Source organism: Amborella trichopoda, chromosome 4 (assembly GCF_054954075.1).
Source record: "Amborella trichopoda isolate Santa Cruz 75 chromosome 4, AtrichopodaSantaCruz75HAP2 v2.0, whole genome shotgun sequence".
Classification (NCBI taxonomy): domain Eukaryota; kingdom Viridiplantae; phylum Streptophyta; class Magnoliopsida; order Amborellales; family Amborellaceae; genus Amborella; species Amborella trichopoda.
The window spans coordinates 3083638-3097479 of NC_142339.1; the positions used below are offsets into that span (position 1 = coordinate 3083638).

A 13842-nucleotide genomic window follows, 5' to 3' on the forward strand; every position below is an offset into this window, starting at 1 on the left:
ACGACCGACACAGTCACCAACAACCCTAGTCAACTTGCTGAGTCAAATAGTTAACAAATATGACCAGATTTACAAATGGAAAAAGTTTATGTAGAACCGAAGCTCTAAACAATCAAATTAGAGCCCACCTCAAAAATTTCACTAGAAGAGGTTGCTTTGATGCCCAAATATCCTCAAATTGATCATCTCGATATCAAGATGCATGGGCATAAGAAAAAATTAGATTTCAAGTTTTGAAAATAGAGTAATTTGTAACGCATTTTTGGACCGTCGATTTTCAAGATTTTCAAGTTTTCATAAATCTGTCGATCTACACTATTTTTGAAGCTTTAAACTTTATAAATAAAGATGAAAATATATTTTAAGGCTATTACAAAGATTTGTAGTATTGAAACCACATTGCTCGACACTATTTGAAGGTAGGCTCTAATTTGATTTTTTAGAGTCTGGGCCTTATACAAACCGCACCCTTTAAGTATTTATCAAGAATTTGATAAAAGGGGAACAATTACAAATTGATCAAGAATTTGATAAAAATGGAATCATTATAAAAAAAAAAATGATAAAAATGGAACAGTCTACATTGTACCCAGTTCTTCAACAATATATAATTTATAAGCGAAATCAGCATAAAAAAATTATTTATATACAAACTCAGGACATCTCTTGAGCTTTTCAGTTATAAAGCCCGCCCACTTGACAAACTAGGGAGGACGTCCTGCTCCCGAAATGCAGATCTGCAGTTCGGGAGGCAGAACTTGTTCCATATTTTCTTGGGAAATCTTTCTACTCACGTTCTTAAGGAAGAGCCTGATATCTCCTTTGGAGGGCTCTATTGTGGGATCTACAAAATGCATCACAACGTAAAATTTGGGTTTGAGGAGAGGGCAACATTTTTTATTCTAGAAATAAGCTAAAAAAGAACTCAAGCAACAATATCAATATTTTTTCATGAAGTTTATCGTATTTTTAATACCTATTTGTTTATTAACAGTTGTTATATGGGAACTCCCCTTGGCACTGCCATACTGAGGAGCTTCTTTTTTATTTTTATTTTTATTTTTTTTTATATTTTTATTTTTTATTTTTTTTAATGAACATAACTAGGGAGCTTCTGGTGCGCAATGATTCCCCATCTCCCCTCTCTTTTCTTCCTCTGAGGCTCGCTCCCTATGGACATTCCACCATCCCTTAGCCTTGCTGCACCCTACACCGTCCTTCACTGAGGAGTTGTGTAAAATGTCAGCCTAATGCAAAATGTGGTTGAAAGAGATAAAGCTATCAAAATGGTGAAGGTCCTCATCCAATGTCTCCCCTCGTGATGACGGACAAACTGCGTGGATGCACACATACTTCATAACGGGTGCAGTGTCCATGTTAAACACTTGAAAACACGAGTAAAAAATGCAAAATCACAAAAATGTTGTAGCTGTGCTTAAAGCTCTATCCGTGAATCACAGCTCAAGGCATTCCCACTTAATTATACTAAGTCTCCCTCCCCTAATTGGGGGAGGGGGGGGGGGGGGGGGGGGAGATGAAACAGGTTCATCTTTAAGGCCAAGGAGGAGGTCTCGCGGCTCCCTCTCTGTTGCATCACATGTTCCCAATGTCCCTGAAAAGACTTAATCAATGAACCGCTCTTTTCATACTTTATTCTGTCTGCATGGCAATTTACAGATCTCCTCAAGAACAACCATCCAAGTGGGGCTGGAATTAATAGCTAAACTTACACCCACTGGGGGCTGAGATCACCTACAGCTCATCTAGATTGGGAGAGTAGGTGTGGGGCGGAGCTCAACTTCAGCATGTCTAGGATTGGAAGAGTAGAGATGCTAGCAACCAAAATTTCATTGCTAACAAGGTTAACAAACAGAGTGACCCAATGGCTCTCTTGAGTAATGACCAAGCCATGGATCTTCTATCGGATAGGAAATACATCCCAGCAAAAAAAATTGCCCCTCTTTTCATATGTTCTACAAAAGCAGACTCATCCTTAGAACATGCAACTAGCTAGTAGGAAAATTGAAACCCAAGGGGTAGAAACCCAACTAGCTAGTAGGAAAATTGTAAGACACCAGCATCATCCAATGAAAAACCAAACAAATTTGATATGAATGACCAACTGACCTGGACATAAGGGGTGAGTAGATAGCCCATTGACTTAGCATCTTCGTCTTCTTGACTTCTTCTCCTTCTTCTTCCTTTTTTTTTTTAGATGGTAAAGTAATGAAGTAGTTACAGTATGCAAAATGGCATCCCACAAGACAGGAGCTCTGTACATGACAAAAATGGGTGCTTAGGATAGTGTTCTATACATCACCATGGACTCAGCATCGTCACAGCACATAAATCATCTGTGAGGGCTTCAAAATCTCCAATGCCGTAATTAGTTCACCAAACGATTTTGCTAAGGCTCAACAACTACATAAGCAAGGAATCTAGGCAAAGGAGGAATGAACCCACCTCTTTGCATTCATATTCTTTCCACATCTAGCAAGTTCCTATGATGATCTCGTATTTGGCCCAGCTCTAGAAAGGCCTAAATATCCATCTGAAAGACAATTACAAGAGCAAAGAGAGTTTCCTCAAGACTCACCCAAATTGACTAGGATCGGAAAATCAGTGAGTTACCAAGAGACTTGACCAAGTCTTATTTTCTCTGTGTCACTTCTGATGAGTTAGCCTGATTGAGCTAGGCTTGGGACTAGGTCGAATCCGGGGCATAATCAAGTCAAATTGCCCCCCCCTCAATGCCAAACCTACTAGTTCCATTCATTTGAAGTAAGTGGTTTACGAACATTAACCCAATTAACCAAGTCCAGATCAATGTTAGAAAGGCTTCCATTTCTTCAATAGATGATTTCAGTCAGCATGTGAGTGTGAGTGTGTGCCTGAGTGAGTTTTTAAATGAGCTCTAGGAGTGCCTAGTGCTATTGAGCTCCGCAAAAATCTCTCCCACCATTTACTGATGGAAAAATGACTAAATGCACCAAGCTAAAGGTCCTATAGGCAACATCCCTGCTTTTGAGTATTCAGTATTAGGAATGATTAGTTCTCACAAGGCAAGAGGGGAATATCCATTCATGTAAGTGGCTAGGAGGTTTCCTATCCACACAAGTCTGCCAATAGGTCAGGAATTCCTGGGGCAATAACATTTTTGTCTTTTGATTTTTTATGTTTGATTGCAAAAGTACCAATGTAACATTGATGGCACTTATGGGATATTGACACGGTCGTTTTCCCTAATGTTCCATGCGTCTTTACGCTGGACCCAAGCTCAAGTTTATGTCTACTAGTAAAAGTGACCTAAACTGATTTTCACAATAAAAAGGAACTTAGATGACGTAATCCTTGCCTTCAGTATCTCCAAAAATGTGAAAAACACCGATATACTATTTTTTTTTTCTAATCTGCAGATGGAGATCGTGGAAATATTAACCATACTTGAAGAAGCATAAATGAACATGAAATGAAGAACAAGTATGTTTTTGCCTCTTCGATAAATGTGTGTCTAGTATTCATCTAATAAGATCGTCATAACATCATCAGGAAAAGCAGGTTCCAATTTCAATATTTGAAGACATCATATGAAAAGAAAAAAAGTTCCAATATGTCATGTTCCCATTTCTATAGCTCACATTTCTTGACAGGTAAAAAAGGGGAAAAGTTGACAAGTGCAATGCAAATACATTGTACAGCTCACTTACTTAGAATGGGGGATGGCAGTTGAAATAGATTAAGGGTTGATGCTTGGTGTAAAGTGGAAGATCTGCAAAATCCAATCTCCATGAGGTGACTTGGTGCGCAAGTTTTAGAAGGGACTTAAAAATGAGCACATAGCAGGAAACATGGCGTTTGTTGGATTGCATACATTGTTGAGCGAAAGTTCTCCATAAATTGCACGTATTTAATATCAGAAATAGCTAAAAGCACCCTTTAACAACTAAGAGAACCATTCAACCCCATCTCCACCACCACATCCCTGCACACACACCTCCACCCCCCAAAAACGCAACTACAAGAACCACTCACCCCAATCTCCACCCCACATCCCCGCACACACACACCCGCCCCCCAAAAAAAAAAAATAGAAGTTATAAGAGAGAGAAGAAAAACAACCGCCACTGCAAAACAAAAGAATTAGCATTGGAGATTTATAAGCCATAGATCATAGAATCATGAAAACATCATAACCCTACATTAGTTAACTCATATTAGTGAAAAGCAGAGTCATGATATTCAGAAGTATAATTAGAAGTCATAACTAAATTACCCAAAACTAACGTAGACTCATGATACAAGCAATGCACCAAAGACTGTAGAAAGCACTTATTCTTAACATGTAGAACATACTGTCATAGGATATACAAATTCTTAAAGAAAATAACAGTTATTGCATTCATCAATTTCAATTCAGTTTGCATAATTCCCATCTCTTTATCATCAACCTGTGTCATCGGGAGATTAATACATTTTCAATATCTTGTCATCTAGACCCCAAATATAAGTCAAGTATTTTTATAGGAGTTAAAATGAAAGAGTAAAACTTTACAATAGGCATTATAATGGAGAAACAAAGGAAGAAAGTAGCAATCATTACCCTGGATATCTACAAAATTTCTTGATAAAAATGCAATTATAAAATGCATCATTGCAAAAGGAACTATTTATATCCGATGTTTAATCATGAACAATATAGCAATCCCTTGACACCTCAAAGTTAAACCTATAACAACACAAAAGAACATTCAATTTGTAAGACATACCCGATACAACAACTCCAGAAAACCTACAAAATTCTAATATACTACATGAAAAATGCATTCTTTCCACCTTGAAACTCAAGGTACATGAAATACTGCTTTGAAATACTGGCAAACTGAATTCTCCGTCTCAATTACACAGCTAATGAAATTTCCCAATTGAATTTTCCTCTCAATATATAGGACTTCCTTTGGTATTGTTCAGGATTGAACCCAAACTCCCCAAAACCGCGAAAGCAAGAATTGGGCTCACATCCAGAGTATCAAAGACGGGAGGAATAATATTCCTGAACAAGTTCAAATAAGGGTCACACAGGTCTCTAATAGCCGATAAAGGCTGGCGATCCCATGGAATGTTAGGGAACCAACTGAGTAACACCCTAACCATCAGAACCCCACTGTAGATATCAAGCCACCTAGCCATGCCAGAGGCCACCACAGTTAATGGCGTGTTCAAGTAACCAGCTGGTCTGTTCTTCATAGCAGCGAAGAACAGAGGCCCAACTGTGCAAACTAGATTATCCTGAAGCATTCGAAGAGAAGCCGCTTCGTCTGGTGTGGGGTTCAAGCAAAGTGCCCTAATCTTGGATGCAAAACCCTGGGTTGCCGCCATAAACACTTTGGACAGAGAAAGTGCAACTCCAAGAACGTATGAAACGGTGCGTGTTGAATCAGAGAGAAAGTTTTGAGAGGAATTCAAGGAATTCGAAGTTGTATGTGCGTTTGGCGAGGAGGCTGAAGAAGCAGAAGCCCTAACACGATGAGAGAGAAAAACCCTAGTTTTGGAGGGCTTAACTCCATGAGAGTGAAAAACCCTAGCGTTGGATACTACCATCAAATTACAGGGCTTGGCAGGAAGCATGTGTACCTGGTTAGGGCAAAGATTGGACCCAAATTGTGAGGGGTTTGAAGCAAGAAAGAAAGGGGTTTGGTGGATAACTGAAAAAGAAGCCATGGCCATTGCTGCGTTTCTCTCTACCTCCTTTCTCTCTACAACTCAGGAGACTCGGATTATCCGTCGCTCCGGTGTTGTTAATCGTGCCTCTTACGCTCGCGTATACCTATATTTTCTCTCTCTAGATCATAGTTATTCCCCTTACAGCAATAGTTTCTCTCTCTGGATCATAGTTATTCCCCGCTTGCTTTTATAGCCTCTTAATGTATGAGCTAGACGTGACCACACGGTTCTCCATTTTATGGGAAATCTATCCAAAAAGCATTTAAGACGTGAACAATTTATTTCTATTATTTTCTCTTTCGGAAAATAATAAGAGTTCTTTTTAGTTAATATCTAAGGTATGGTTTTCAGAAAAACAATCTTATTGTAGAGAGAGAAACAATGAGTTTTCGTCTTATATTAAAAACATTGATACGGATTGTCAAAAAGAAAAAACATAGATACAGTATTTATGAGTCCATTCTGAAATGAGTCCCCTCTTAAAAATCTATTTTTGAAATGGATTTTTGGACCTAATTCTTAAGGGCATATAATCTCTATTTAATATGAAGATCATGAATATAAATAAAAAATAAATTTAAAATTTAAAATAATTATTTTATGAATAAAATATTTAGACCAGTAGTTTCAATTGTTTTTAGATAAACCACCCATTTGCATCTATTTTTAAAATTTATGCTTGGGGGACAAAAATTTAGAAATGCATCCCCCAACATGTTTTCGTCCCCAAGCATAAATTTTAAAGATAGATGCAAACGGGTAGTCTATCTAAAAATATTAAACTATAGAAGTAATGTTCATATAGAGAAACACTCTCTTCGTCTGTATCCATATAACCTAGAGGAAAGAAGGCCTTGTGGACTTGCAAAACATGAGATACCCGTGATTATGTAGTGTTTGAGGTGTACTTTGCACTTATGACTTCGGCATATACTGTATTATGGTTGGCTATAGTGGTAACAAGTGCTTGACCGTCTTCGGGTATTTTAAATGCAATTATTAGATTCATTATAACAGTTAGAAACCCAATTACATGGATGTTGTAATTGATGCTGTAATTGATGATTATGGCAATCAAGAGGTGTGATGTTTCAACAATATCTTAAATTGATCGATCACAACTCGATTTCGAATATGTACTTTCTTTCTCAATAAATAGGACTTGAATCTTTTAGTCTAGGACAACATATTTCGTATCTATTTCTTTTATTGCTCATTTTCTTTCTTTAAAGAAATATGGTTGTTGCGCTATGTGAATTCGCTGGTTTTGTGTTGGATGTTCTTTTTTTAGGTATTCCGAGGACAATTTTCCTAAAAACCTCTACATGTTTCTATAAGGTTGCAAGTTTAAACAATCCATTAAGGCCCACCTCCAAATTTTAACATAACATGTAGTGTTGGTGTAAAAAATTCTTAGGATTTTCTCTAAATCTATTTTTATATATAAGTATAAAATTTTAAACTTCAAAAATAGTTAAAATCAAATAGATCTATAAACATATGAAAATCTTGAAAATGGACGGTCTAGATAATGTGTTTCAAGATGTATTATTTATGAGACTCAAAATCCTTTTATTTTTATTTTTATTTTCGTATATATCGATGTCGAGGTCATCGAGTAGAGAGTTTTTCAACAACTTTTTTCGATGGATTTTTGAGGTGCATATGTAGTTCTACATTTTAAGGTTGCAACCTTATATAAACTTTTTCCTATTGTTAATAAGGGAAAATATTAGTGCATTTGACGTACGTGAAAACAAAAAGATCCCTCCCCTTTTATTTGCAAGGTTTGAAAATATTTATTTTCATTGCCCCAATTTACTCGCTCCCACTATTTTGGACATTCATAACTTACGAGCTGTGCACTCGAGAGTTGATCTAAGTGATTAAATCTAGAATTTTTAAGAGCATAAAAGTATTCCAATCCAACCCAAGAGGTGCTTCAAATAGACAAAAGGGGAAAATGATCAAAATGTATTTTTAAAAATATAACTATTTAACATTTATCAAAACATATATGAAATATCAACTATTCTAACTCATAGTCATGTATTTTTTAATTTTATGAAATAAAAAAAAGGAGTGTGATGTTGATTTTGAGAAAATATAAAATACTAAAATATTATAGAACTTAAAATATATAATGGAACCATACTGTTAAAATAATTGTAAAATCCGATATAATTCTTCATAATATTATATAGTTTATAATAAATAAACTCGTATTATTGGACAACTTGTATGATAAGCTATATTATATATATTCTTTTATAATTTCAGAGTATTGATATTATATTAGTTTTAGTTATAATGTATAATTATGCTAATATTGAATTTACAAGCGGTGCAAATGGAAATGTTATAACATAGAAGAATAGCAAAAACTGAAAACTTGTAGGCACCATGATCTCGACTAAAGAAATTATGGATAGGTTGAAATGTTTCAGGTAGGCCATCTAGATACTTTAAACCATTCACCCAATCGAAACCCCTTTTCCGTGAACCTAGCCTCCACCAAACCCTCATTACTCCAATGGGACCAAAGGCACCAAGAGGCAAGACAGACTCAGAGCGACCTGACTTTGAAGCATTCCAAAAGGAAAAGCTTTAATGTTGCCCCAACAGCCACCAAAGCCCTACGAAAAGTCCGAAGGTGGAACACTGAAGGCACCTTAGTCACTGAGGAGGTGGCCTGGAAGACCAGAAGCCTGGCGCCATTCCCAACTAGCACCTAGCTCCATGCACCCTTTTGAGCTCCAAAAAGGATCAGCAATCTGGCAGCAATGCCAATGCCACTAGCTCCATTCCAACTAGCGCCAGCCCTGAAGGCCACCACCAGGCAGGAAACAACTTGACCGACATGACTGAGATGACATGCTGCATGTCAGTCCATACCCGCCGACATGGCAAGCCCATACTGATGAGTCAGAAGTTAATACGGCCTATAGTTGTCGAATTTCCATTGGGTGATGAATTGATGAAAGTACAACCAAGACGACGTGCCAGCTGGTTTCTGACGGCACTCTAAATGCCCTCGACGTCAGTTGGAATAGCTTTAAGTTGTGATTGGTCCATCAGATTCAAACCAGAGTCACCAAAACACGACATGGGTCTGAAATAAAGTTTGAAGGCAGTCAGAATGTCGTCGGCGCCATTGCCAATGGCATCAGACATTGACAGGGCCGTATCGATCGCATTAATGAGCAGTTAATGTTTGTTGACCGTCATTATTACTGCATTAATGACATGGTGTTATTCCCACTATCGCCAGCGCCGTTCCAAATGTCGTCAGAATTCTAATGGCATGAAAATTGCACAAAACAGACTTACAAGCTGTCATGGATCCATTTTACCTATAAATTGGCCATTGTTACCTCTATCTTAAGGTCCAAACTTCTTTAATCTTGAGCCTAGGCTATGGTAAAAAATTCTTGATCTTGAGTTTAAACTTGAGGTTAAGAGAAAAGCCCTAAAGTGAGCCCATTTGAGCAAATATCAATTCCATCCAAACCCCTCAATTCAGAAATAAAATGCCAACTCCTTCAAGCTACACTATCAAACTGAAGGCAGTCTGGATAATCAGACATTCCGGGGCCTCTTCCTCCTATTTCTATTTGCCCCATTAAAAACCAGAAAGCTTGGGATTGACTGTGCAACCAACCGATCTGAATCGGTGCCGACTCTAGGCACCAGGCCTGGGGCCCGGCCTAAATATTCTTTTCATTTGTTTTTCTAGCATTTATTTTCATTTATTAGTTACATTTATGATTTTCTTCACTTCCTTTTCTATTTCCTGATGTAGCTCTACCTTCCTCTTCTTATATCTCTTACATTTATTCCTTTTAATTATATCTATCTACTTTTCATTATTTTCCCTTTATTTATGATCTCATTCAACTTCTCTCCTTCTTCATTTAATATAGTATTTACCATCCCTACTGAGTTATATTTAATCCTTGCTTTCTTCTTTTATCTTCTTTTTGCATATCATTTCCTCTTTTGGTTGGTTTGAAGTTACTCTTTTTGATTTGTGGCATTCATGTCTTTTTGTTGTTTCTTTATTTGGTAGCGTAGACCTTTTCTCCTCACCCAATCTTCTCATTTCAATGATTATATAGTCATTCTCCTTTTTTCTATCATATTTATTTCTTATTAAGTCTATTGCATCTATCCTTCTTTCATAATGTAGATCTCTTCCCTTTTCTCATCTCTTCAAATTAATGATTGCTTTCTTGTCTTCATTATACTCTTTTTATTTCAGCTTGGGATGTTTATCTCTTTCATTTCCTATTCTCTCTTATGTTTACTATGTCTACTCTTATATTTTGTTCAATATCTTACGCTTCTCCTTCTTCTCTCTTGAATATACTCCTCTCTCCCCTTTCAATGCTTCATTCTCTACTTCTCTTTATCTCATTTATCTTAGCACTATTTCTAATACTTTTTCCTTCTATCTCTCTTTTATATTTATTTTTATTACTCTCCTTGCATATTATCTATTAATATTAGTTTCACTCTATTTTTCTTTATGTAGATTATCTCCCATGTTATATTATTATTTTTATGCTCATATTGTGCTCGTATCTCTTTTGATGGGGACTCCTTTCTCTTTAATATTCACTCTCTATTTTCTTTAATCTTCTCCCTCTCTTTCATTTTATGTTATACATGTTTAGTTTAGATAGTAACTTAGTCTTTATGACCTCAATGCTTTTTAATTTCTTATTTTTCTTGCAATTTATAGTTAGATTATTTATCCTTGTTTATCTCTATTTCCCTAGTTTGATTGTTTATTTGTGGTTTTCCTTTCTTGTTCTCTTTTCAATTCTATTTTCTTAAAAACTTCTTCGTCATCTTCAAACCACTTTTCAAAAGCTTTCTTTGTTAAGTTCTAAGGTTGAAATAGGAGGGAAGCCAACTTTGTCGGTGATCCGAGGGTGATAAGTCTTAGGACTCGATTCTCCCCGGGACGTGATATGACGGGACTCATACTCTTCCAAATCTTGGATTTGTTTGTACTTGAAACCAAGGCAGGGGCGAAGTTCCTTACCCGCATTTTTTAGTATAAACAAACTATATTTTAAACTCCATAGTGTTATGAAGAACTAATAATATCCATTAATATTTCTATTTCCTTAAAAATTAGGACGAAGTAAAAGAGTTGATCTTGTTTAGGTTAGATAAAACACCCCGGATAAGAAATAAATGCAATAAAAGTAATGAATAAAAAATATTATAATAACAAAAAATGAGTCAATAAGAGTAAGAATCAAAATTCTTAGACTTCTATATTGAAAAGATAAAATTTTACTCTAATGAATTTAAAATTACAATCAATATTCGAGGTATGAAAAAAAATGTGAATATTGGATATAACAATTTTCTAAAGCACAATAAATCATTAGGCTATTATTCGAAAACACAAAGTAATCTCAAAAAATATTTAATAAAACTAGATAAAAAAATATTTTTCAAAACACATTCAATATAAAGGATTAGGCAAACTTAGCCTCCACCTCAAGGATCGAGACAAGGCAATGACAAATAGGGAAAAAAAAAAGAGAGAAAAAGGAAAAAGTTGCGACCTTATACTGTAAAAGTAAGGTGTACCTCAAAAATATTGTAGAAAAGACTGTTTCGAAGTTGGAAAACTTCTAAATTAATCATCTTGACATCAAGATATATAGATACAAAGGAAAAATGAATTTTGTGCTCTAGTAGGAACATATTGTATGTCTACTCCCGTGCATGAAAATCTATTTAGGAAGATAATTTTAGTTTAAAATTTTGGGAATTATTTTAGTTTAAAATTTTGGAAACTATATAAGAATTACCTTATGATTATTTTTAAAAGAAAGAAATTAAATTTTGAGTTTTTTTTTTTGGGTAAATTAGTGGGGTAGAAAGCCCCCTATCCATTGTTTATTAATAATGAAAAGAAAATACGAACTCATAAGTTTGCTACCCTAGAATATGACAGTTGTGCCACATCATGAACTAACACAAGAGAATGAAAATTTGGCGGTCCAGATCGCCAAAAAATGGCATCTGAGAAAGATTGTGACTTTCTTGGCAAGAATATCAGCCACCATAGTAGCCTCATGATAACTATGGGCTATGGACCAAACACGACTTAGGAAAGCTTATAACGATAGTTAGTAACAACAATATTGAATGCCGATGGAGATTTGTATCGATCATGAATTACATTAACCAACAATGAGGAAACACTCTCAATTTGCAGGAGAAAATAATTTAATTAGATGGCAAAGTCTATGCCTGCTTGTAAGGCATGAAACTCTACATAATTATTTGATGCTATTCCCAAATGTTTGCCAAAAGCTGCAACTAAAAAGCCAATATCACTTCTAATAACACCTCCACCACCTGCAAGCTCAGGATCTTGAAATGAAGCCCCATCAACACTCAATTTGGAATGATTTGGACGAGGTAAAGACCGTGGAACTGGTATATGAGGAAAAGCCCGTGCAACAAGTATGGGGTGTTTGATTTTTTGGTGACTCCATGTAATCTGGAGGTTGTCAACAATTGCGTTCTCTGATAAGTGGAAGGACCGGGCTTTAGCATCCACCGTCTCTCTTACATGAAAGGTAATTCTTCCGAGCAAGTGTTACTGTTTAGATACATTTCCCTGAAAAACTCAATGATTTTGTTCCTCCCATAACATTTAAAGTGTGGTGAAGAATAAGGATAACCAAATATTAACTAAATCTTCTGATTTAAATATGAAGACAATCTAGGTCTTGACCATAGTTGCAATGGATGTGTCTGGAGTAAATCCATCTCCACGACCGATCTCCAAATACCCTGTGAGAAAACACAATGGAAAAGAAGGTAGCAAATATTATTATCATTAGAGCGGCAAAATGGGCCTATTAGATTCATGGAGATCCCTCTTTGTTATAAAAGAGAGAAAGTAGGAAGTCCATGATGAATAGCTAGCCAAGAAAACCATTTGGCCATGTGGTGACACTTCAAAGACTACATAGCTTTGAAGATTGGTTGAATGATACCGTTATGCTGAATAAAATTCAATGGATCCTTAACAGAGAATAATCCATTACAAGAATGAATCCGCACCAAAAAAATCTTGCTTTGGTTATAATGGAGTTGAAAATCATTCTCCTTCCAAATCCTAATAAAAAAATCAGAAGTAGGAGAAGGGAGCGTCTATGTTTGAGGGGAACCATGCAAATAATCAACTACCTTAGGTTTAGCAACAACCCCAAGATCATTATGAACTTGTGCACCATATGACTCCCAAATAGTTTTATCTGATAGCCAATGATCTGCTAAAAAATCTAGTATCTAGCCATCCTCAATAATCCATCTAACATTATTCTGATATACAATAATCCCATTTGAATCCCCTTCCAAGCATAAGAAAAATTTATGTTTTTATAATCCCATATAGATGAGCCCCTGAAGTATATATGCTTGAAAAAACATGAAATAAGGGAAGAAGAATTTGCAGCAATTCTCCAAGCCAATTTCTACATGCATGCAGTGTTGAATTATGAGATATTATGAATACCCAATCCGCTCTCTCACGTGATCTGATATACGGTCTTCTACATCACCAAATGAATCCCTTTTTGTCAACAGTACATACACAGAGAAAATTCAATTGCAGCCTCTCTACCATGTGATGTGTGCGCTTGGGCAAAATAAATGAGAGAATCTAAAAAATAGCCGAAATGCTAAAAACATACATCAATAACTGAAGACGACCAACATAAGATAAAGATGTTGCCTACCATGTCCCAATGTAGCCAATAATTTTACTTATCAGATAATAACAATATCAATGCTTCAAACTGTCAAAGAAAAGATGCAAACCAAAATAACAAACCAGAAGAGATCCTTCACCAAACCCCATATCTTTTAAAATTAGATGCTTTAAGCTCGGTAATACCTGAAAAAATAAAACCTTACTTTTTGCCATATTAAAATTTTCCCCTTTAGATTTCTCAAAATCTGAAAGGATGCAATTTATTGCAGAAGCCGATCTAGAAGATGCTTATAAGAAGATATGTGATATTCCAACATCACAGCCAAAAGGAAAAGCCATTGGGAGCATACCTGCTTGATAGAGAACTA

The 13842-nt window shown here is 35.9% G+C and overlaps 1 protein-coding gene across 1 annotated transcript; it reads right to left on the minus strand.

Moving 5' to 3' along the window:
- Positions 1 to 4651: 4651 nt before the first annotated feature.
- LOC18439366 (ylmG homolog protein 1-2, chloroplastic) lies at positions 4652 to 5860 on the minus strand. The gene has a single exon (XM_006849532.4). It carries the CDS (start codon positions 5722 to 5724, stop codon positions 4936 to 4938), a length of 789 nt encoding a protein of 262 aa, XP_006849595.1. The 5' UTR covers positions 5725 to 5860; the 3' UTR covers positions 4652 to 4935.
- Positions 5861 to 13842: the final 7982 nt, after the last annotated feature.